Consider the following 22,608-nt stretch of genomic DNA (forward strand, 5'->3'; position numbering starts at 1 on the left):
ATTGCTGGGCCTTTTTGGTTGTGGCTCTTTGTCACACTTTCGCCTGCTCGCCCTACCACCTTCCCTTGCCTCCTGGCATTTGACGAAGACCTGGCTCTTCAAGAAAGCTTTTTGACTTTTCTTTGTAGCATTCTGTTTATGCTCTTTTGATTATCATTTATTTTTTCTTTTAAAAAACCTGCAATCCACTTTGATTTCCTGTTCTAAAAGAAGTGGGGCAATTTTTTCATACGTGTGTATGTGTGCCTATCTCTCTCTCTCTCTCTCTATCTATCTATCATCTATCTATCATCATCATCTATCTATCATCTATCATCTATCTATCTATCTATCTATCTATCTATCATCTATCTATCTATCTATCATCTATCTATCATCTATCTATCATCATCTATCTATCATCTATCTATCTATCATCTATCTATCTATCTATCTATCTATCATCTATCTATCTATCTATCTATCTATCTATCTATCTATCTATCTAATCTATCATCTATCTATCTATATCTTTCTACAGGTATCTATCATCTATCATCTATCCTCTGCCTGCCTCTGACCCACACACCCTAAAGACCCTTTAATGTTTTTTTTCTAACACTCTCTGTCCTTTTCAACACTTGGAGAAACCAGGGGCTCCAAATCAGTCTAGATTTTCACCTGTCTCTCAACATGGAACATTGTCTCTTATTAAGTTCTTACCGCCACCGTCACGTGACTTGGCAGGAGAGGGATAACAGAGGGGCAATTGTTGTTTAATTACAACAGGGCCTGTATTATTCCGGCAACTCGCAGTCCCCTGGAGAGAAGGCCTATTTAATATAGCCCCAAGTATATAAATGATCTATAATGTTAAACCTCGCCGCGGTGAGCATTGTGACCTGCACAAACCTCATGAAAGGGCCGATTGAGAAAGCTTAAAGTGGGGTTGACGAAGAAAGTGGTCACATGGGTGAGGGGGGATAGCCAAGCAAGTATAAATCACTAAGCCCTAACCTTCTTTAAAGGCCATTTCCTCCTTCCCATCTCCTTTAGAGCAATATCCCTCAAGGTAAGTCGTGTGCTTTTGGCTGGAAGGGGATCTTGCGCGATGATGAGCGGATCTGAACTGGCACCCTGATCTTAAAGCAGTTGACTTGGAAGGATGAAAACTCCAGTGGCCGTAAGGGGACAAGGCAGCCGTCCTCAGCATGCGGACTTGAATTAGTCCAGTTGAACCCAGTGAGATAACTTCTTCCAAAAAATCATGTGTAGGATTGCACTTCAGTGATGGTCAGATCTATCGATTTCAGTGTCTCATTTTTCCAGTTGCTAGTTCTCCACATTTCACTTTGCTATTATTATTATTATTATTATTATTATTATTATTATTATGTCTTCATGGAAATTGCCAGCATTTTAGTACAAAACTCTCCTAATTTGCACATTTTTGTAAGGCAATTTCACCTCATATCATGCATTTGGCGTGGTATTTTCACTATATATGTATATGCACTGCTTCTGCATTTATTTGTTTGGAGAACTGCATTTGGAGAAGTGAGAATTTCAAAGGGATGGTTGTGTTTCAGTTCGTGTATTAATTCTTAAGGTTAGGTTGGTTTGCCTTTCAATGCGATCTGAATCGAATTTCTCCTCCACCCCTGATTTGCATTGCACTTTGTCTTTGAGGCAGAAGGTGTGATTTCGAGTCTAATCATGTGTACAGCATGATCCTATGTGTGATGAAAACTCAGAAGGAGGGTCAGGGATCCAAGGTGGGTTGATGTGGAAGAAGGTGGTTGATGTAGTCACAAAACTGTTTTGGGTTTTTTGAATTGGATGGGCCCTTGGAGTAGGGTTGCCATATTTCAGAAAGGGAAAATCCTTTCTGACAAAGTTGTTGAGCTTTTGAGCTACGTATTTCTTTTAGGAAATTCTTCTGAAATGGGTTGCCTTATGTCCGGAATTTCCCAGACATTGCTTCCTACTGCTGTATTCCGTCTATAGCAACCCTACCTTGGAGATTCTTGAGATAGCAATTGTAGATAAGAGATTGGTTGATCTCAAGAGGTCTGCTGAAATTTGAAATTCTGCCCCTGTGTGTCCCACCCACTGTCTTTTTCACACTATTTGATTTTTTTAAAAAAATCTTTATAGTCTTTTTTTTTCCTTTTCATGAACAGAAAAGTTCTAAGTGTTTTTATTCTCTCCTTGTGTGAGCAATTACTTCCACAGACAAGCTGACTGTTGCATCACCGTTGCCAGTTCTTAGGCTCCTATGCTGAAACACTTTCAGGGACTAATATTCTCTTTTGTCGTTGAATAGTGGAATGAACTGAGGAGACATAAATAATCTGATGGTTTTCAATGGGGCAGCTATATTGTATTACCTTCAAAGGAAATACGCAAGCCCGGTCTAACATTTTACTTAATTCATCAGGCAAGATTCCTGAAAAACAATGATGGTTATTCTCCTGGTGAATATGTTGATGGTATTACATAGTGGTGGTAAGTGGAAAATAATGTTCCTGTTTCTCAAGCTCTAGTCATCATTCTGTATGGACGTTTTGCGTCAAGCATGCCTCCAGAACTGTTTACCCTATAGGCTCTTACAGCAGAACTTCCCAGCCTTGTATCCACAGATTTGGTCAGGTTGCATGTTCCTTTATCCATGGACATTGGCCATGTTTAATGGGGATTATGGGAGCTGGAACATTCAGAATACCATTACAACATCTGGGGACCCAAAGTTAGAGAAGGCTGCTCTATAGTAAGAACTGATGATGATGATGATGATGATGATAAAACACATATAGGTACATACAATTCTGATTCTAAATCTCCACTAACTTGTGGGACATCTCTGGGAGAAGAAAGGGCTAAGGAGGAAACGCCTACAAAAATCCAGAGCAGAGTCCCTAATATGGTTGGATGGCACCTTGTATGCCTGCTTCTGGCAACTCCTGCAGGCAAGCTGGTGCCAAACGTCTTGCTCTGCTTTTCTTTGGACCACATCAATGAGGCCGAGAGGGGGGTCTTGTCGTTTGGGCAGCCCAGGACCTCCATGCACACTGCCCAGGCTTGCATCCCAGGGAGGTGACTTCAGTACTGCTAACACAGCTGTTAGACTTCACCCCTGACCTTAAACGGCCTCGGCCCAGTATACCTGAAGGAGCGTCTCCACCCCCATCATTCTGCCTGGACACTGAGGTCCAGCTCCGAGGTACTTCTGGCGGTTCCCTCACTGCGAGAAGCAAAGCTACAGGGAACCAGGCAGAAGGCCTTCTCGGTAGTGGTGCCCGCCCTGTGGAATGCCCTCCCACCAGATGTCAAAGAGATAAACAACTGCCTAACATTTAGAAGGGAAGTTCAGGGAAGTTTTTAAAATGTGACATTCTAATGTATTTTTAATCTTTGTTGGAAGCCGCCCAGAGTGGCTGGGGAAACCCAGCCAGAAGAGTGGGGTACAAATAAATTATTATTATTATTATTATTATTATTATTATTATTATTATTATTACCCCTGGAGGCTCACTCCATTGTCTCTTGAGACAGGTGGATGCCAACAGGTGATGAACACATGACAAGGTTGCAATCCTCTGCAGACGTATCCATAAGTAGGCCTAGATGAAGTCAGTAAAACCCACCTCTATCTGAGTAGAACACAAAGATCAAGCTGTCAGCCAAAAGTAAAATAAAATAATTGTGTATTAAACATAATTAGATTAAAAAATTATCAGATCAATGCATCAGCTGCTGAGAGATGTATCAGTTCCTTCTAACTTTTGGGAATAGCCCTACGTATTACAATGACCTGTGTATTTTCTGCTATACAGAAGTTGTGTAAGAGAAAAAGTCTCTATTCACTTCAGTAGAGGGTTCACTTCAGAGAGTGTCCCACCATCACAGTGAATGGGAAATTTCTCACAGCTATACGGAGCTGCTAAACCAAGTTAAAAGTCTACACAAAATGTACTAAAATCCTACAAAAAACACAAGTGTAGTCCCCCCCCCTTAAATTAAAGTGAATCAAATATTTTTGTAAATGTTGATTACGTTATAAATAAATCTTCCTCTGAGAAGATCCTCCCTCCCTGTACTTTTTCACACCCATCCAAATTTCTGGGTAAGGTGATGTTTTACAGACTTATTCCCTCCCCCCTTTCAGTGAAGCTGGTTGGAGTAAGGCGAAAATTGAACCTGGAAATTTGATCTTAGTGTCGCTGATGTGCAGATAAATCCCACCGATTTCAGAAAGAACTGACTTTGAAGTCTCCGCAACAGATGGCTGGGGTTATTATTATCTGTTGGCAGTGGCGTAGCGTGGGGGGTGCAGGGGGGCCGGCTGCACTGGGCGCAACATCTGGGGGGTAGGGTTAGGGGGCGCAAATCCACGGTTTAGGGGGTGCAAATTACTTGCCTTGCCCCGGGTGCTGACAACCCACGCTACGCCACTGTCTGTTGGATACATATGCCTTCAGATCTTCATATGCAACCTGGTCCTGGGTACACAACACACTTACACATTTTAAGTTCGTCTTGAATTTCATTTCAGTGAATGTTTAATATATAACTAGCAAAGGTAAATGTATGAAGTCAACCAACAGATATAGAGGAGAGGGGAGCAAGTAAGAGATGCGCTTTGGATATTGCAATGGAGACCAACAAATGAGTTGACGAAAATTGGCTTCAGGCACCCTATTGATTAATCTTTCTGTTTTAATTTGTGATCCTTCTGAATGGAACTGGTGAGACAGGAGGTCAAGGATCAGAGACACCAACAATTCCAATGGATCTTCCGCAAGCAGCAGAAAGAGATCTAAGTAAGACGCTCTTGTTCTGTATCTGTCCAGGAGCAACAGAACCTCTGAATATGGGGCATTGCATGTCCACCTCGGCCAAGTATTGCTGCCTAAACTGCCAATAGCTACTCCAGGTCTCAGGCAGGCTGGTGATGGCTGGTGTCCAATAGGTAGGGCAGTTGCCAGGGAGACCAGCAGCAGGTGGCATCAATGACAGGCTGTGTGCAAGAAGGCAGGTAGGCATGGACCAGGTGAGGGCTGACTGAGGTTGCTGGAGCAGTGTCCCATTTTCTCTTAATGGACCAAGTTCCACTGCAGTTGCCAACCAAAGGCAGCCCAGCCCATTTCGCCACCTGGGGCAAAATGGAAAGTGGCACCTCCTACCCCACGGCGGGTGGCGCTGTGGGTTAAACCACAGAGCCTAGGACTTGCTGATCAGAAGGTCGGCAGTTCGAATCCCCGTGATGGGGTGAGCTCCCGTTGCTCGGTCCCTGCTCCTGCCAACCTAGCAGTTCGAAAGCACGTCAAAGTGCAAGTAGATAAATAGGTACTGCTCTGGTGGGAAGGTAAACAGCGTTTCTGTGCACTGCTCTGGTTCGCCAGAATGCGGCTTAGTCATACTGACCACATGACCCGGAAGCTGTATGCCGGCTCCCCCGGCTAATAAAGCGAGATGAGCGCCGCAACCCCAGAATCAGTCACGACTGGACCTAATGGTCAGGGGTCCCTTTACCTTTACTTTACCCCACTGCTGTGCTCCACTTCTTCTGCTCCTGCTGCTCCCTAGCTCTTGCTGAACTTAAAGGAGCCAGAGAGCTCCTCAAAGTCTTGCTGCTTGCTTGGCTTCTCCTCCAGGGGCAGGGAAGACGAGCGGCAATGTTTCACGCTGGAATGCCTCCATCTCAGCGATGGACGCAAAGGGTCAGGCGGGTCGAGTGCTGCCTCTTGCATTTCTGCCACCTGAGTGGCATGGGCCATGGGCCAGCGGTGTTTCCAGCTCTGTTGCCCTCTGGGATCTTCTTAACTGGAGATACCGTAGATGTAGGACTAGGGATACCGCAGGCATAAGACTGAACTTCTTGGGCCATCTGCATGCAAAGTAGCCACTGTCGCTAAACTATTGCCCCTTACCTGAAAGGGCTGAATTGTTTGCTTACAAGAGGTTAAGTTTAAGAATGGATTCAGACAACCAGTTTGTCCCAGTGAGAATTGCCTTCAGCAGTTTCTGAGGGATGGGGATTTAGTGGAACCTATGAGGGTGGCGCTGTGGTGTAAACCACTGAGAGTAGGGCTTGCCGATTGGAAGGTCGGTGGTTCAAATCCCCATGACAGGGTGACCTCCTGTTGTTCGGTCCCAGCTCCTGCCAACCTAGCAGTTCGAAAGCATGACAGTGCAAGTAGATAAATAGGTACAGCTCCAGCGGGAAGGTAAACGGCGTTTCCATGCACTGCTCTGGTTTCACCAGAAGCGGCTTAGTCATGCTGGCCACATTACCTGGAAAAACTGTCTGTGGACAAACGTCAGCTACATTGGCCAGTAAAGCGAGATGAGCGCCGCAACCCCAGAATCATCTGGGACTGGACTTAACTGTCAGGGGTCCTTTACCTTTACCGTTTTTTGCAGACTTAGCTCTTGCTGAAGTGTACTGTTTCATATAGTAGTGGAGGGCATCACATGCCTATGTTATCCAGGGTAGCCTTCTTCCTGACACTCTTGGTTTCTGCAGGCAGGGAGCTTATGTTTCATGACAAGAGTAATTAAACATATGATCCCCACAACAGGCGGAGTGGGCAGGCTAGAAAAAGACATATGTTGTCATTCTTCTGCCTGTGCCAATTGACTCTAGATCAGCTAGGAGGGTCCAATGAACAATGCTATGGGCTCTGATGCTTTTCAGATCAGCTGCAAAAATGCATCATTCCCAAATGGTTGCTGTTAAACCCATCGACTGGTGCTACAGTCGTGTTGCATATCCACACTACAGATGAGAATATTACCTGTAGCGGGGAATAATGAACAATAACCATAGCCTGAGCAGGGGTTGGGTGGCAGAGGTTTCCTAGAAGTCCATCAGATGTTAGCTTGCTTTGTCATAATAAATATTTTCTGAATTTCCTTCCTGTGGCGGTCCCACCCGTTAAGAGCCAAACCAGTTTCTATCTGTACAGCCTCGCTGCCTTGGGTTGGGTTTGTTGGTCACTCTAAAGTGTGACAGAATACTGGGAGAGTGGGACAGAATGTTGGAAAACGGTTCCTTTTTTGCGATTATCCCGCAATTTAGTTTGTAGATGGAATGAAATAGATGAGAGGTGGGCATGTATAACCTTTAACATTTCAAAACTATTTACATTCAGATAACATTACATTCTTCAACGGGGTCTTTGCAAACGTGGAAGGTGTTGCGTTGTTTTTTGGTAAGTGAATATCATTCTCTTTTTTAATCAGGCTGATTTTAAGGGGAGAACACTGACACTTGCATATCTGCATTTTTTGTTTGTGTGCATGACTTTGAATCGTGGACATCTCTGAATGTGCTTATGTGCATAATCCCAAACAACAAAGTGGTGCTGTGTACAAGAATGTACAAGACTGAACTGCAATGGAATGCTGCAGCATGATAGGCTGCGTTTCAGAATTCCAGTCTTCCATTCCCTCAACCCTCCACATTTTCCTACTTGCCCACAAAACAGTCAGCATTCCATGCCCGCTGACCCCTTTCCATCCTCATTGGGCTGTTTTTATCCCTCACCCTTAAGAGATTTTTTTTCCTAAAGGTTTTTTTTTTCTACTTCCCCCCAAGCATGCTGATATCCCCCTCTTCTGTATGGGTGATAGAGGTTTGGCTACTGAAGCAATGCCACTCACTTGTCAGTCTCCCACTTTCCCAAACAAATTTGAAGAGAATTCATGCTGGAGAGGACCTGCTGGGAATAAACGAGTCTGTATAGGTCTGATCATTAGGGTTGAGGAGTATCATTTTTGTTGGGAGCCATGGGATTTAGAGTTTCCTCTGCCTCCCTGTCCAATTCACTGAATCGGCATGATTGAAGTTACTCAGTTAGGAGGCACTGGGAAACTGCAAACCCCCATGCATCCCAGCGGGAAATGTGCTCCTCAAATGCTTGGAACCATGCAGGCCATAAGACCGGGGTCTGCAAGACCTCTCACATCTCTCTCCCTACTTTACAATGGTTACTTCACTTGGGGAACTGGCATGGGGGTCAGGAGTGTCAGGAGTTCAGCCTACACTCGAGTAGGACTCTGGCAGAGACACATGCCCGACTGGCATGTTCTCTCCCTCTTGGTCGATCGTTCGGGAGCTTCAAAAGCTTTCTTCAGCCCGAACATCACAACGAGCGATGCCAACAGACATCGGCACACTTAGGGATCTGCAGAGTCTTCGCAGCTTGTGTAACAGACCCCAGCAACTCAGCATTTTGGCTAATCTACTTTATTTACATGGGGACGCGGGTGGCGCTGTGGGTAAAACCTCAGCATCTAGGGCTTGCCGATCGCATGGTCGGCGGTTCGAATCCCCACGGCGGGGTGAGCTCCCGTCGTTCAGTCCCAGCTCCTGCCCACCTAGCAGTTCGAAAGCACCCCCAAGTGCAAGTAGATAAAAAGGTACCGCTTTATAGCGGGAAGGTAAACGGCATTTCCGTGTGCTGCGCTGGTGCTGGGTTGCCAGAGCAGCTTCGTCACGCTGGCCACGTGACCCAGAAGTGTCTCCGGACAGCGCTGGCCCCCGGCCTCTTAAGTGAGATGGGCGCACAACCCTAGAGTCGGACACGACTGGCCCGTACGGGCAGGGGTACCTTTACCTTTACCTTACTTTATTTACATATAAACACACATGGAGCACTGCAACATGGCTCCCTCTCCCTCTAGCATCAGACAGCAAAGTGAGAAAGAACAAAGGACAATAGTCCCACTTCACGGAACACAGTAACACAAACATCCTGTTTCTGTCACTTCCCACTCTGTGGAGTCAAAACATATACCGTCATGTGATAGACAACAATCCCATGACTGCAATCACGGAGCAGGAATTCTAACAAGGAGAACATAGGAATCTGCATTATACAGAATCAGACCACTGGTTCATCTAGCTTTGTGCTGTCTATACCAATTGGTGGTAGCGCGCCAGGGTTTCAGGCAGGGCTGTCTCTCAGCAGATGCTCTACTACTGAGTTATGACCCTTTCTCCAAAGGGCTGGTCTCTTTGAGGTGTGTGTGTGTGTGTGTTTCTGAGCATTCTCTGGAAAACCTCCAAAATAACAATTTATGAGATGAGCCGGTTGACTCACTACAAACAAACTTCAGACTCTGAATTCACATTATGGTTGTCCCTGCAGATTGTTTGGGTTCTCAGTTCACCTGGCTCCAGTCCATCTTTACCAGCTTCCCTGCACTGCTCAACTTTGTGAGCAAAATGAGGTGTGTGACCGGTATTTGCCCAAGAGATTTCGAAGACTACGGCTGCACCTGCCGATTCGAAATGGAGGGTCTCCCCGCAGATGAGTTTGATGGGTGAGTCTGTAATATTCGTGACGACATTCCCATTTTGCAGAGGTTTTGTGAGGGACGCCTGTCCGTGTCTGGTTGCTTGCTGTAGCAATGGCCTGTAAGACTACGGAGTCAAAGAATCATAGAATTTGAAGGGACCCTGAGGGTCATCCAGTCCAACCCCCTGCAATGCAGGAATCTTAGCTAAAGCATCCTTTACAGATGGCCACCCAACCTCTGCTTAAAAACCTCCAAGGTATGAGAGTCCACCACCTCTTGAGGAAGACTGTCTAGTAGGAACACATTAATTCTGACTTTGTTGATTGCCTGGGACTGTAAAAACAAGAGGCTGCCATGCATTATAACCTGGTTCACATGTCACCTTAAATCTAGGGTGGATAACCTTTGGCCCAAAGGCTTAAGTCCAACAGTAGTCCGAATCAGTGGCGTAGCGTAGGGGGTGCAGGGGGGGCCGGCCGCACTGGGTGCAACATCTGGGGGTTAGGGGGCGCAAATCCACGGGTTAGGGGGTGCTGACAACCCCGGGTGCTTGCCTTGCCCAAGGGGGCTGACAACCCATGCTACGCCACTGGTCCGAATTGTTGGAAAAACGCCCGGGAAGGCTGCCAACTTCCCAAGTCTTCGGAGCGTCTCTCTGGTGGTCCTCTCTGGCTATAAATCTCCTTCATTCCAGAGAGACCGGTGATAGGCGACCCTTCTCTCCTGAAAAGAGCATGCCAGTCTTCTGGCATATCATAGCAGAAGAAAGACTCAATCGTAGTTCCGAACTACTTTATTTACAGTCTATATACAGAGGCGCCAACAGTACGTCTGTGCTCTCTGCACACCAGTACAAAACTGGGACACGTACAGAAGTGAAAATAAACTTCCAACAGTACTTAGCAGGAAGAGATAATACAGGCTTCCTTTCTCACGCTCTCTCAGACACTCACATGAGGTATACAATCATAGTACCACTCGCTGGAGCAGCTCGGATATATAAAAATCTTAACACGAATTTGGGCTGAAATGCTTTCTGGACTATAGATCTATAGGCACACTTTACCCTAGCAGCCCATGAAGTGGATTGGGCACCTGGTAGGACTAGGTCCCTCAAGACCAAGGTTCAAATTCCCTCCCACCCATGAAACTCACTGAGTTACCTTGGGCTAGTCACAGTCTCTTGGGCTGCCCTACCTCACAGGGTTGTTTTATTAGGACAAAATGGGGGAGAGGAGAACCGTATGTGCCACCTTGAGATCGTTTGAGGAAAGGTGGGACATGAATGTAATAAGAATGTTCAAAATAAATAAATAAAATTAGTGTTTTAGTGCACTTTTGGGGGGGAGGGGTGACTAGGGAGTCGCACCACGGAATTCAGATAAGTGTGAATGCTGAAGTGTTACAGTTCACGTCTTTTTTCGGGAAGTGAAAATTAGGTATTAAAATGCAAACTAAACAGATTAAGTGGCTAAGCCAAGAATCACATTCTGAATAGCCTTATATTAATTATTTGATGGTTACACCCCCAACACCTGCATGCCAAACAAGCTGCTGTTTTGAGCATCGGAAGTGTTACGAAGAAGCAACAGAAGAAGAATGCGTGTGGGACCCTGCAAAGATTTCGACGGATGTCAGCTGCCTCACCAAAAACATCACCTGCGGTAAGATTGAGGGCTTTGTAATAAATGCTATGAATGCTTCGTATCAGTTCCCACTCGTCTCCCAAGGTTCCTTTGCCTTCAGATGAATAGGCCTCTAAGACACACCTATTCTGGCTTGTTTTTTGTCTGGTGGGCTAAATGTTATGAGCAGTGCCAGGCAAATTCTAAGAACTGTTCAGCACTACAGTAAGCCTGCAACTTACACAGCGGCTATATTTTGGGGATTGCCCCTAAAGCCAAAATCACATCTAGTCCAAACCCACTGGTTCAATGGTGAGTGAGACTGCCAAAGTATTTGTCCTGGAATATTATTTCTAATTATTATTATTATTAGCCACATTATTAGCTCCAGAATGGATCCCATTCGCATCCAGAGGTACCACTGTACTGTGTTCCAGAATGTAGGACTATTGTCCTTTGTTTCTTTCTCTCTTTGCTGTCTGACGAGAAAGAGGAAGGAGTTAAGTCAGAATGCTCCCAGTGTATTACAGCCATACCTCTTGTTATGTTTGCTTCACGATACATTTTTTCAGGTTGAATCCCGCGGCAACCCGGAAGTACTGGAAAGGGTTACTTCCGGGTTTCGCCACTCGTGCATGCACAGAAACGCAAAATGATGTCACGCACATGCGCAGAAGCAGTGAATTGTGACCCACTCGTGCGCAGACTCGCAGATGCAGGTTGCGTTTCTTTCAGGTTGCGAACGGGGTTCCGGAACAGATCCCGTTCACAACCAGAGGTACCACTGTATATGTAAATAAAGTAGATTAGCCAAAAATGCTGTGCTACTGAGTTCTGTTACACAAACTGCAAATACTCTGCAGGATCGTAAGTGTGCTGATGCTTTTTGGTATCAGTCGCTGTGTTGTTCGGGCTGGAGAAAGCTTTTGTAGCTCTTAAACGATCGACCAGGAGGGAGAGAACATGCCAGTTGGGCATGTGTCTCTGCCAGGGTCCGACACACAAGTAGGATGATCCTAACAGCTGGCACGGAGGTGACTTTTGCATATAGCCTACAAATTCTCAATGGGATTTACATCCGGGGAATTCCCTGGCCAATCAAGTACCTGCATTTGCTGCTCTGTCATGAATTTATTCACCACTTTCAATGTGTGACCGGGGGCTAGGTCCTGCTGCAGTATCCCAGTACCACCAGGATACCTCTTTTCCAGCTTTGGAATAACTCACCTTTGTAGAACCTCAATATATTGTGGCGAGCGCATTTTTCCTTCTATTGGCTGCAGGCTTTCGACATCATAATAACTGAAGCATCCCTAAAACATCTTCTTTTATGGGTGCTTGACAGACTGATTGATGTGGCATAGAAAACATGCTTTGTTTCAATTAATTTGCACAATGGTGTACTTAGGTCTCCTCCGCACAATCATTGGCCCGTCATTCTCTTATGCATGGAAGAGTCCTATGCTTTGCCTCATTGTTCATGGAGGCTCCCTTCTAACATGCACTGAATGTGGTAAGCTGCTGTGGTCAAATTGCACAACATTGGGGGATTTGGGTGAAACACTCCCCCCCCCCCCAGTCCTTGTGAGCTTTCAGCACATGAGTGCATTTGTGATAATCTTTTTGCATGCCCTTCCTATGTGATCACATCAAATCCCTGTGGTCCTATGTGAATGATTGTATTCCTATGAATGTGTATTCCTATTGGGGTTTTCACTATACTACATATTTTAGTTTACATTCAGATTCTTCTTTTTAAAAAAAAAAAAAAAATTGCTTATTCCATTTCCAGGTGGCATTTGGGTTTTATCTACTGGCAGATTATAATATTTTCAGAGGTGCAGCTGATTTTTGCATGTATTGTTTCCTGAAGAGAATCCTGTCCAAATCAGTAATTGGAAAGAAGAGAATTTCATATCAGGATGAGTTTTCCAGTGTATTAGAACCATCTCTCACTGTGAACTGTTCTCAGTCTTGAACTCGTTCCATGCTGGTTGAATAGTGTGGGAGGCACAATATACACTCTCAGCTACAAAACGAAATGCACTTCTCCAGGTCAAAACCTTATAGAGAGAAGGCAGATTGTGGAAACAGATACCTCAATAGTACTTTGTATGTTGATCTCTCCAACCCCCCCTCAATTTCGGATTTCTTTCGTCTCCAGAGTCTGACGATGCCTGTGAACGCCTTCTCTGCAACTGTGACAAGGCAGCTATTGAATGCTTTCTGCATTCCCACATTAACTCTTCCTTGAACAGCATGGATGTTTCACTCTGTCCCTCTCTGGTTACAGGTGAGAATATAAAAGAGAAACTCTGAGATCTTGTTTCCTCGGCAGTCTGTAGACGTCCCTATTCCCTGATTTGAATTTTAATGAACCGTATTCTTGCAAAGTTAATTGGTTGCTACTGGCTATTATGTCACACGTCGGCGAAAGTTTTGTGTGTCTGGGTCTGGGTCTCAGTGAGTGAAAAGTACAAGCCGATGGTTTTAAGCCTGCTTTCCAGGGAATTAGGCTTATCAAAGGTTCCTCAGTGAGAAGATCTTGCTAGAGATGGACAAGCATGCCAAAGAAGACTGGTTTGCCTCTCATGCCCAATCTTCTGTGTTACTGTCCACAACACGGATGAATGCTTGCAATACTGTCAGGAGGATAAAGGTAAAGGGACCTCTGACCATTAGCTCCAGTCGTGGCCGACTCTGGGGTTGTGGCGCTCATCTCGCTTTCTTGGCCGAGGGAGCCGGCGCACAGCTTCCAGGTCATGTGGCCAGCATGACTAAGCCGCTTCTGGCGAACCAGAGCAGCGCACAGAAACGTCATTTACCTTCCCGCTGGAGTGGTACCTATTTATCTACTTGCACTTTGACGTGCTTTTGAACTGCTACGTTGGCAGGAGCAGGGACCGAGCAACGGGAGCTCGCCCTGTTGCAGGGATTCGAACCGCCGACCTTCTGATCGGCAAGTCCTAGGCTCTGTGGCTTAACCCACAGCACCACCCTTGTCCCAACAGGAGGATAGAAAACAATAAAGTTGTTTCTGCAAGCCACCAAATTGGGCAGAGCTCCTATAAGTTCAATGAAATGCAAACTGCAACAGACCGGGTTTGAGCTACGATAATACAATCAAAAGACAAATAGATGCAGAACAGCAAACTCCATCTCTAGCACATGTGCTTTGTAAGTGTGTCAGGATATATGTGGGGCTCTGGACTGGATTGTCAATCAAGTTTAAAAAGCAGAACAAATTTCTGTACGTACTTCATGCATTGAGAAGAGCTGCTCGCCCCTTCCTTTTCATCCCTCCTTTCCTCTTTAGCATGCGCACTGTCCATTTTTCATATGCCTGGACATTTTTTTATTTCTATTTTTTACGAAAACGAATCATGGAACACCTGCTCCCTCTTCTTTACAGAAACAGTCAGCGAGAGAAGTCAGACGACGCTTCATGCTGCAGGTATGCAATGTGTATCCTACACTGTTTCTCCCAGAGCCCAAAGTGGGGCAGGAGTCTCCAAATGACAGGTAACAGAATGAATAGGCCCAGATGGAGACTATGCAAATATGTCCATCCCTTCCAGTAAGAAGCTATTTTTCTTTCTTTCCATAGAGTTTCAGAACCAGAGGGCTGAAGATACTCAGCTGACAGATACATCTGTTGCAGAGGGTAGGTTTGCCAGTGTTCTTGTTTAGTTTAGCTGGGATCAAAACTGAACCTTTGCACCAAGGTAGGGTAAATTCTGCAAAAGGTTTTTTGTGTGATTCTGACATCTTTTGACTCATTTCTCCTGCTCCCACAGAAGAGTATGAATGCAGCATAAAATGCTAGTGGTTGAAATTGATCCACACATTATATCTTCTCATTCTACTAGGCTGCATGCCTCTTCTCTTTGCTCAGGTACAGTGATGACCATTGGGATTGGTAGGGTGGAAGGCAAGGAGGACCAACAGTAGGTGGAGCTATAACCAATGACAGGCAGAGCCAATGCACTCTATTGCCTCCAGTGCTGGATTTACGTATAAGCTAAACAAGCTATAGCTTAGGGCCCCACTCTCTTGGGGGCCCCCAAAAAATGTAAGGGGAAAAAACACACCTGGATGTACATTTCCAAAATATAAGATAAAAAACAAATAAAATAAAACCTACATACAGCAACAGTGTTTTGTAAACTGTGTTTCTAAAGGAACTTTTGCTATTGACAAATGCCAATGTGTTTGCATCTTTAAGTTTGTTATAAATAAAAAATCATTTTAAGTTAGAGCTTAATAATTATTTCACTATCAATATAATTCCTAATCGTACTTCACTATTACAGTGGTACCTTGGGTTAAGAACTTAATTCATTCTGGAAGTCCATTCTTAAGCTGAAACTGTTCTTAACCTGAGGTACCACTTTAGCTAATGGGGCCTCCTGCCATGCCACGATTTCTGTTCTCATCCTAAAGCAAAGTTCTTATCCCGAGGTAATATTTCTGGGTTAGCGGAGTCTGTAACCTGAAGCATCTGTAACCCGAGGTACCACTGTAATATACTTCTTAATTGTATTTCAGTTCAACAATTATGCGCAAATGGCTTTAGATACAAATAAGTCCATAAATTACCATATAGCAGGGGTCAGCAAACTTTTGCAGAGGGGGGCCGGTCCACTGTCCCTCAGACCTTGGGGGGGGGGGGACTATATTTTGAAGAGAGAGAAAAAATGAACGAATTCCTATGCCCCACAAATGACCCAGAGATGCATTTTAAATAAAAGGACACATTCTACTCATGTAAAAACACGCTGATTCCTGGACCATCCGCGGGCTTTAGTATGCCTAAGGTAAAGGTAAAAGGACCCCTGACCTCTGGGGTTGTGGCGCTTATCTCGCTTTATTGGCCGAGGGAGCCGGCGTACAGCTTCCGGATCATGCGGCCAGCATGACTAAGCTGCTTCTGGCGAACCAGAGCAGCGTACGGAAATGCCGTTTACCTTCCTGCTGGAGTGGTACCTATTTATCTACTTGCACTTTGAAGTGCTTTCGAACTACCCATGCCATTTAGCAAATATACAATACAAAAATACAGCAACAATTTGTTGTTGGCAAAGAACAACTGGACATATAAAGGGCCCCGTTACCTTCAGTAGCTTAGGGCCCCATTAAACCTAAATCTGGCCCTGATTGTCTCCATCCTCCTCCTTGCTGAGTCCTACGAGAGAGAAGACTAGTGGGAAGGAAGCTGGCAAGCCGTGCCAGGCCTTGAACTGTTTATAAGTAAGAAGGCAGGCAGGTGGGGCCAACTAAGGGCCAGCAGAGGTCTATGGGGCAGTACTTCATCTGTTCTTTTTAAAAAAAATATTTTTATTAGGAATTTCAACATAACAATTTATCAAAAATACATCAAGAGCCAGTGTGGTGTAGTGGTTAAGAGCGGTAGTCTCGTAATCTGGGGAACCGGGTTCGCGTCTCCGCTCCTCCACATGCAGCTGCTGGGTGACCTTGGGCTACTCACACTTCTCTGAAGTCTCTCAGCCCCACTCACCTCACAGAGTGTTTGTTGTGGGGGAGGAAGGGAAAGGAGATTGTTAGCCGCTTTGAGACTCCTTAAAGGGAGTGAAAGGCGGGATATCAAATCCAAACTCTTCTCTTCTTCTTCATCATCCTCACCCCCCCCATTTTCCCCTCCCCCCCAAAAGAAAAACCCGCCCTCCCACCCCCCTCCCAGACTTTCCTCAGCTCCTCTCTCTGGTTTTTCAGCACATGTTATTCTCTGCATATTATAAAATTGTAAAGATCCTTAATTTATAGATAGATCATATCTATGTTGTTGTTGTTTAGTCGTTTAGTCATGTCCGACTCTTCATGACCCCATGGACCAGAGCACGCCAGGCACTCCTGTCTTCCACTGCCTCCCGCAATTTGGTCAAACTCATGCTGGCAACTTCGAGAACACTATCCAACCATCTTGTCCTCTGTCGTCCCCTTCTCCTTGTCTTTCCCCTTCCCCCTTCTCTTTCCCAACATCAGGGTCTTTTCCAGGGAGTCTTCTCTTCTCATGAGGTGGCCAAAGTATTGGAGCCTCAGGATAATATCTATATATTACCAATAAAAAGTTTGTGTATGTTTACTCAAAACCTGCCAAGGAGTCCAGTTCATTTTGTTGTTTCTTTAAGTACTTTGTGAAAGGTTCCCATTCTTCTTTAAAGTCACAGTTGTCCTTATCATGTACTGGTAGTTTGTGTGTCAAGTTCACCAATTCCACATAGTGCTTCATCTGTTCTAATGGACCAGCCTCTGCTGCTCAGGTTAGTCTCTTCGGGGAAACTGCCGAGACAAACTGGAACGGGATCACAAGATGGCAAGAACAATAGGCAGTGGGGTGTTCAACAAGTCCTGTTGAGGAAAGCTTCAAGGAAATAGGTCTATTTTTCTTGTAGAAAAGATGAGCAAGGCGTGGGGGGCATGATAGTACTTTTCAAATACCTGAAAATCTGCCAGGTAGAAGACAACAAAGGCACATTCTCTGCTGCCCCGGGGAGCAGGAACGGATCAAATGGGATTAAGTTACAAGAGGGTAAATTGCTGCTGAACATTAGCAGAAACGTCTTGACATCAAGGGCTGGGGGAACCCAGCCAGATGACAGGATATAAATACTACTATTATTATTATTATTATTATTATTATTATTATTATTATTACTAAGGGCAGATTGACAATGGAACTAGTTAGTGTGTTGGGTGGGCTGATATTTGATGGAGGTATTCAACAGGGGTTGGGCAGCCATCTGATGCTCTAGATCTCTGGATGTCCTGTATCCTGAAGGGGGTTGAAATATACTCGGAGTCGAGAGTGAATTTCATGCTCTTTATTCAGCTCATAGTGGTGAGGAGGAATGGAAGTTCCCCCAGAATGTCTGCTTTATATACATTATTTACACAATGGGCCCCACATGATTGGCTAATTCCGGGATTCACCTGTAGGCCAATCAGGTTGTGGATTCACTTCCACCTGGAGCTGGATTGGGTGGCTCCTGTGGACCAGTCAGACTGCTGCATTCTGGACCCTATTGTTCTAGGACCAATCAGACTGCTGCATTCTGAATCCTATTGTTCTAGGACCAATAAGACTGCTGCCTTTTGGATCCTATTCAACTCAGTACATAACAGGGGTTCAACTGAATGGCTCACAAGACACCCCCCCCCCAAATCTTATTATATCATGACTTACCTTGGGAGAGGATTTGGGCCTAGTTTTTCAGATATGGCTATATGTGGTTTATCTCCTCTTGCAGAAGGTCAGTCTCTTCTCCTTACTGTCCTCTGCACAGACAGAAAACAAAATATAGCACAGCAGATGTTACTCTGATTATGGGATGCGATTATGAAGCTTGCAGACTCTCATAGGCATATATCGATATTGTGTATCTTTCAGTTATCCCACAGACCACAGATGGGATGGTTGTACTGAGTTCTGGAGCAGACCGTAAGTCGTTATTCTCAGGCATGATGTTATCATTTGTCTCCTTGATATGATTAATTTCTTCTGTTGCTTTTCCAAAGCATGCTTGATTTTCTTGACCAAAGCATCGCTCCCATTCTGGTTTATTTTCTTTTAAACAGTTGCTTCAGATGCGACGAGTGATGGAGGCCTCGAAGCCCACAGAGAAGGAGGTGTGTGATGGCTTTAGGGCTTTTAGAAGACTTGTTTAGAAAATTTATAAACTGCGGTATACAGATGAACTTACAGATAAAACATGGCCGAATCCTTAAGACAGTTAAATCAAATAAGTCATCATCATAAAAAACAAAGATAAAATCAAGTGATCATTAAAGCTAATATGTTTCAATCCCCTTCATTTGAGGTTTTTAAGCAGAGGTTGGGTGGCCATCTGCCATCGATGGTCCTTTCGTCCCAACTCTATGATTCTATGATATAACTAACTTTGGGTACAATCCTATAGCAAGATCTTCCAGGGTGAGCAGGTTAAGATCCAGTGGATCTCTGACTGCACCGGATTAACTCCTTCATCAGCTCAGCCAGAGATACACCACAGAAGTTGCCAAATCTTTGATTTATAATGGTCTGAATAAACTAAAGAATGTTGAGCTTTCTTGTTTTTCCTTTGACAGACATTTCTCCTGAGTCCAGTGGCCTCTTGCTGAGAAACCCAGAAGAAGGTGGTAAGTATTGTACATCTCACAGGTTAACATCACTGTCTTCTCACTCTTCATCCCCAGCCTCTTCTGACAGCACAGTCCATAAACAAAGTCCTCATTGATTCACCACCTTCTTCTTCTTCTTCTTCTTCTTCTTCTTCTTCTTCTTCTTCTTCTTCATCTTCTTCTTCTTCTCCCAGAAATTCCAGTTTGTTACATTTACCCAGTGAATGCCATATGGCTGAGTGGTGAATTTGAACTTAGGTCTCTTCAAGCCCAGTCCAACACTCTGACCCAGGGGTAGCCCATGTGATGTCCTCAGGCTCCAAATCCCAGCAGCTCATCCATCATAATCAATAGTTGGACATGATGTGAGTTGTATTCCAGCAACATTTGGAATGCACCACGTTGGCTACTCCTGCTTGAAACACTAACATCAGGGATGGGGTAACCAGTAGGCCACCACATTTTGCTGGGACTCCAACTCCCATCAGCCCCAGTCAGCATGTCAGGGATCTTCGTAGTTGTGGTCTAGCAACATTTGGAGGGCCACAAGTTTTCTACTTCTGCATTACACCACATTGATGCTGCTAAATGTTTTGCAAAGTCTATCATATAGGGAAGGGTAAAGGGACCCCTGACCGTTATGTCCAGTCGCAGATGATATCTCGCTTTACTGGCCAAGGAAGCCGGCGTTTTTCCGCAGACAGCTTCCAGTTCATGTGGCCAGCATGACTAAGCTGCTTCTGGCGAACCATAGCAGCACATGGAAACGCCGTTTACCTTCCTGCCGGAGCGGTACCTAGTTATCTACTTGCACTTTGACGTGCTTTCAACGTGCTAGGTTGGCAGGAGCTGGGACCGAGCAACGGGCGCTCACCCCGTTGTGGGGATTCAAACTATCAAGCTTCTGATTGGCAAGCCCTAGGCTCTGTGGTTTAGACCACAGTGCCACCCACGTCCCCCATTTATCAGAAGAAAAGGAACCAAGGAACAACCATGCAACCTTAATCTAACAACATCTCCCTATATTTGTAACTCATTGGTCATATGTGGAGAGTGGAAAAGTGGAAGGGCTGATGAGAATAAGTCAGTGATAGAGGTTCTTGATAGACCATGGTAGACCAAAGTCCATGACACAGTGAATGCTCCATCAAATACTTGGGTCCATGATAGCAGTCAATGACACACTAAGGCCCACTCTGAAATTTCCTTCAGCGGTGAGGGGACTTGCCACACAAATCCTCTTTGTATTTTAATTTTAATTTTTTATTTGAATTTTATTTACAACGTAACACAACCCCCCCACCCCCCAATACACATTAAACTTGAACATGTGAACATAACATACAACAATACAAACAACCAAATAAAAGATGTCCTTTATCCTTGTGGATATTTAAGTTATAATTAGAAAAATCTTAATAATTATTCATAAAGGAAAGAGTTTATAAGAAGTAAATAAGGAGGCCAGATACAGGATAAGGGATAAAGGACAAACCTCTTTGTAGTGAATCTTTTATAAGTACAGTAGTTATTTGCTTGAATTTATATGGACAGGAGAATGAACGGCTTTTCTGACCAAAGTATTATTTCTGCACTGGATGCTTTTCTTTCAAAACAGTTAATCCAGACATGGAGAGCGGTGGAGGCCTCGAAACCCTCAGAGATGGAGGTATGTGGTTTCTGGTCCCTGCACTCTGCTGAAAATGCCCTCATAAAAATCACTGGTGTTCAGTGCAAAAAGTTCTAAACCTTTTAATCAGTCCTCATTCTTCTTGGCCTTTGCTTTAGGGTGGGGAAACCTCAATAAATACTGTGCAAAGAGTACAACACATTGTCTGGTTTGCTAACATATACTTTCTGCTTTATTCATGACTAAAGTGCAGGAAGGCCTTGCTGGTCCTTTCGGAAACTCCATGCCAAGAGGTAAGTCAGCGTCACCCTGTGGTTTATATCCCATGTGATCAGGAACCTCCTTCTTTCCTTATTCCAGATGTTGACAAGATGGATCAAGAGGACAGGGGAAAACACTACACAGGGGCCAAGAGGCGCCCCTGTCTTCAATATCTTAACTAAACCAGGAATGAGGGGTCTACATGAAGTGAAGGCCCAAGACAGGTGGTGAGCTGCGCACAGGTGGTCTGAAGCGAGCGAGCTAATACCATTCCTGTGGAGCCTCTTTTTATTGGGACAAACATGCAAGCTAGGCAAATACATTTTTGGGCTGGGACCTTTACACATCATCCCGAAATCGTGGGGTGGTACAAAGTTATTTTGGCACCTGTTCCACAGCGTCATTTTCCCCTTGCACAATGTATGACGAATGGAGACAAAAGGTCTCTAAGGAAAAAGTTACAGACAAGACACCGCAAACTGCTGAGATCGTGAAAGGTCAGGCAGAGGTGGAACGATGTACAGACAGCTGTGGCTTGTCTGGGGGGGGGGGGTTCCCTGCACCCCAAGGTCATGCGTGCAGGCAGATTGTGGCTGCCTGCTGGTGGGGAAGTGTGCTCCCTCCGGACCCCACTCCCCACTCCGCGATATCCCTACATCTACACCCTGACACTTTTCAGTGACTTTTTAGTGGTGCCTCCCCACCCATGGAATGACCAAGATTGTTTCGTGGGAATTTAGCTGAGATTTTTAAAGCTAAATCTAAAGTTGCCTCATTTACTCAATGGTGGCTGCCTAGTTTTTTTATATATTATATGTGTCTGGATTATTAATGTATTTGGCTAACTTTGTATGGTTTTACTGTTTAAACCAGGGGGCAGCAAACTTTTTCATCAGGAGGCCGGCCCACTGTCCCTCAGACCTTGTGGGGGGGTTGGACTATATTTTTGGGGGGGAAATGAACAAATTCCTATGCCCCACAAATAACCCAGAGGTGCATTTTAAATAAAAGCACACATTCTACTCATGTAAAAACACGCTAATTCCCAGACTGTCTGCAGGCCAGAATTAGAAGGCGATTGGGCCGGATCCGGCCCCCAAGCCTTAGTTTGCCTACCCATGGTTTAAACCTATGCCAATAAAGACCAATGACATAAATCACATTTATTGTTTAGTAGGCGAGTGATTTAATCACGAGTGTGCTTTCAGGGCTGTCAGTGAAAGCCTTCAACACAGAAGAAACCAGTGCTGCTCCACCTGCTATTATTAGCTCAACAGAGCCTGAGTCGGTTTCAACTTCTGATTCTCTTGGGAGATCAACAGATGATGGTAAGTAAGGTGGAATCTGCATACATATAAAAAAATGCTGTGAAAATGCTTTTTCAAAAAACGCATTTTGAAAAATACATTGAATTTGCCATAGCTCACTTTCTCCATCTAGCGTCACATTTGTAATATTGCACTTTACAACACACTTAAAACATTTTATTTGCAGCTGAATCGCTGAGTCTTGAGACTCAGGTATCCATCTGATGGGGGGGGGGTGGATGTAAAGTGTCTGTAGAGGTCCATAGACATGATTGTTTCTGTTTAGGTGATTATTTATACTATTTGCTATGCCAATTCATCACCAATGGTCTCTAGTAGGGAGTGCATCATTCCTATT

The 22,608-nt window shown here is 44.8% G+C and overlaps 1 protein-coding gene across 3 annotated transcripts in view; it reads left to right on the forward strand.

Annotated features, from left to right (window-relative positions):
* The first annotated feature begins 837 nt into the window (after positions 1–837).
* OC90 (otoconin 90) overlaps positions 838–22,608 on the forward strand; it is a 29,184-nt gene continuing 7,413 nt past the window's right edge. Inside the window, exons 1-15 of one of the 3 annotated variants that reach the window (XM_083450579.1) lie at positions 838–1,051; positions 2,420–2,487; positions 4,737–4,802; positions 7,137–7,196; positions 9,138–9,312; positions 10,840–10,952; positions 13,078–13,206; positions 14,326–14,367; positions 14,521–14,577; positions 18,322–18,372; positions 18,510–18,560; positions 19,020–19,070; positions 20,671–20,721; positions 20,931–20,975; positions 22,152–22,271. In XM_083450579.1, coding sequence (XP_083306705.1) covers positions 2,439–2,487; positions 4,737–4,802; positions 7,137–7,196; positions 9,138–9,312; positions 10,840–10,952; positions 13,078–13,206; positions 14,326–14,367; positions 14,521–14,577; positions 18,322–18,372; positions 18,510–18,560; positions 19,020–19,070; positions 20,671–20,721; positions 20,931–20,975; positions 22,152–22,271 — 1,060 coding nt within the window. In that variant the 5' untranslated portion in view covers positions 838–1,051; positions 2,420–2,438. The other 2 variants (XM_083450580.1, XM_083450581.1) reach the window with 2 other exon arrangements.

The sequence above is a fragment of the Podarcis tiliguerta genome (genome assembly GCF_965153285.1).
Source record: "Podarcis tiliguerta genome assembly, chromosome: 7".
In the NCBI taxonomy this organism is placed as follows: Eukaryota; Metazoa; Chordata; class Lepidosauria; order Squamata; family Lacertidae; genus Podarcis; species Podarcis tiliguerta.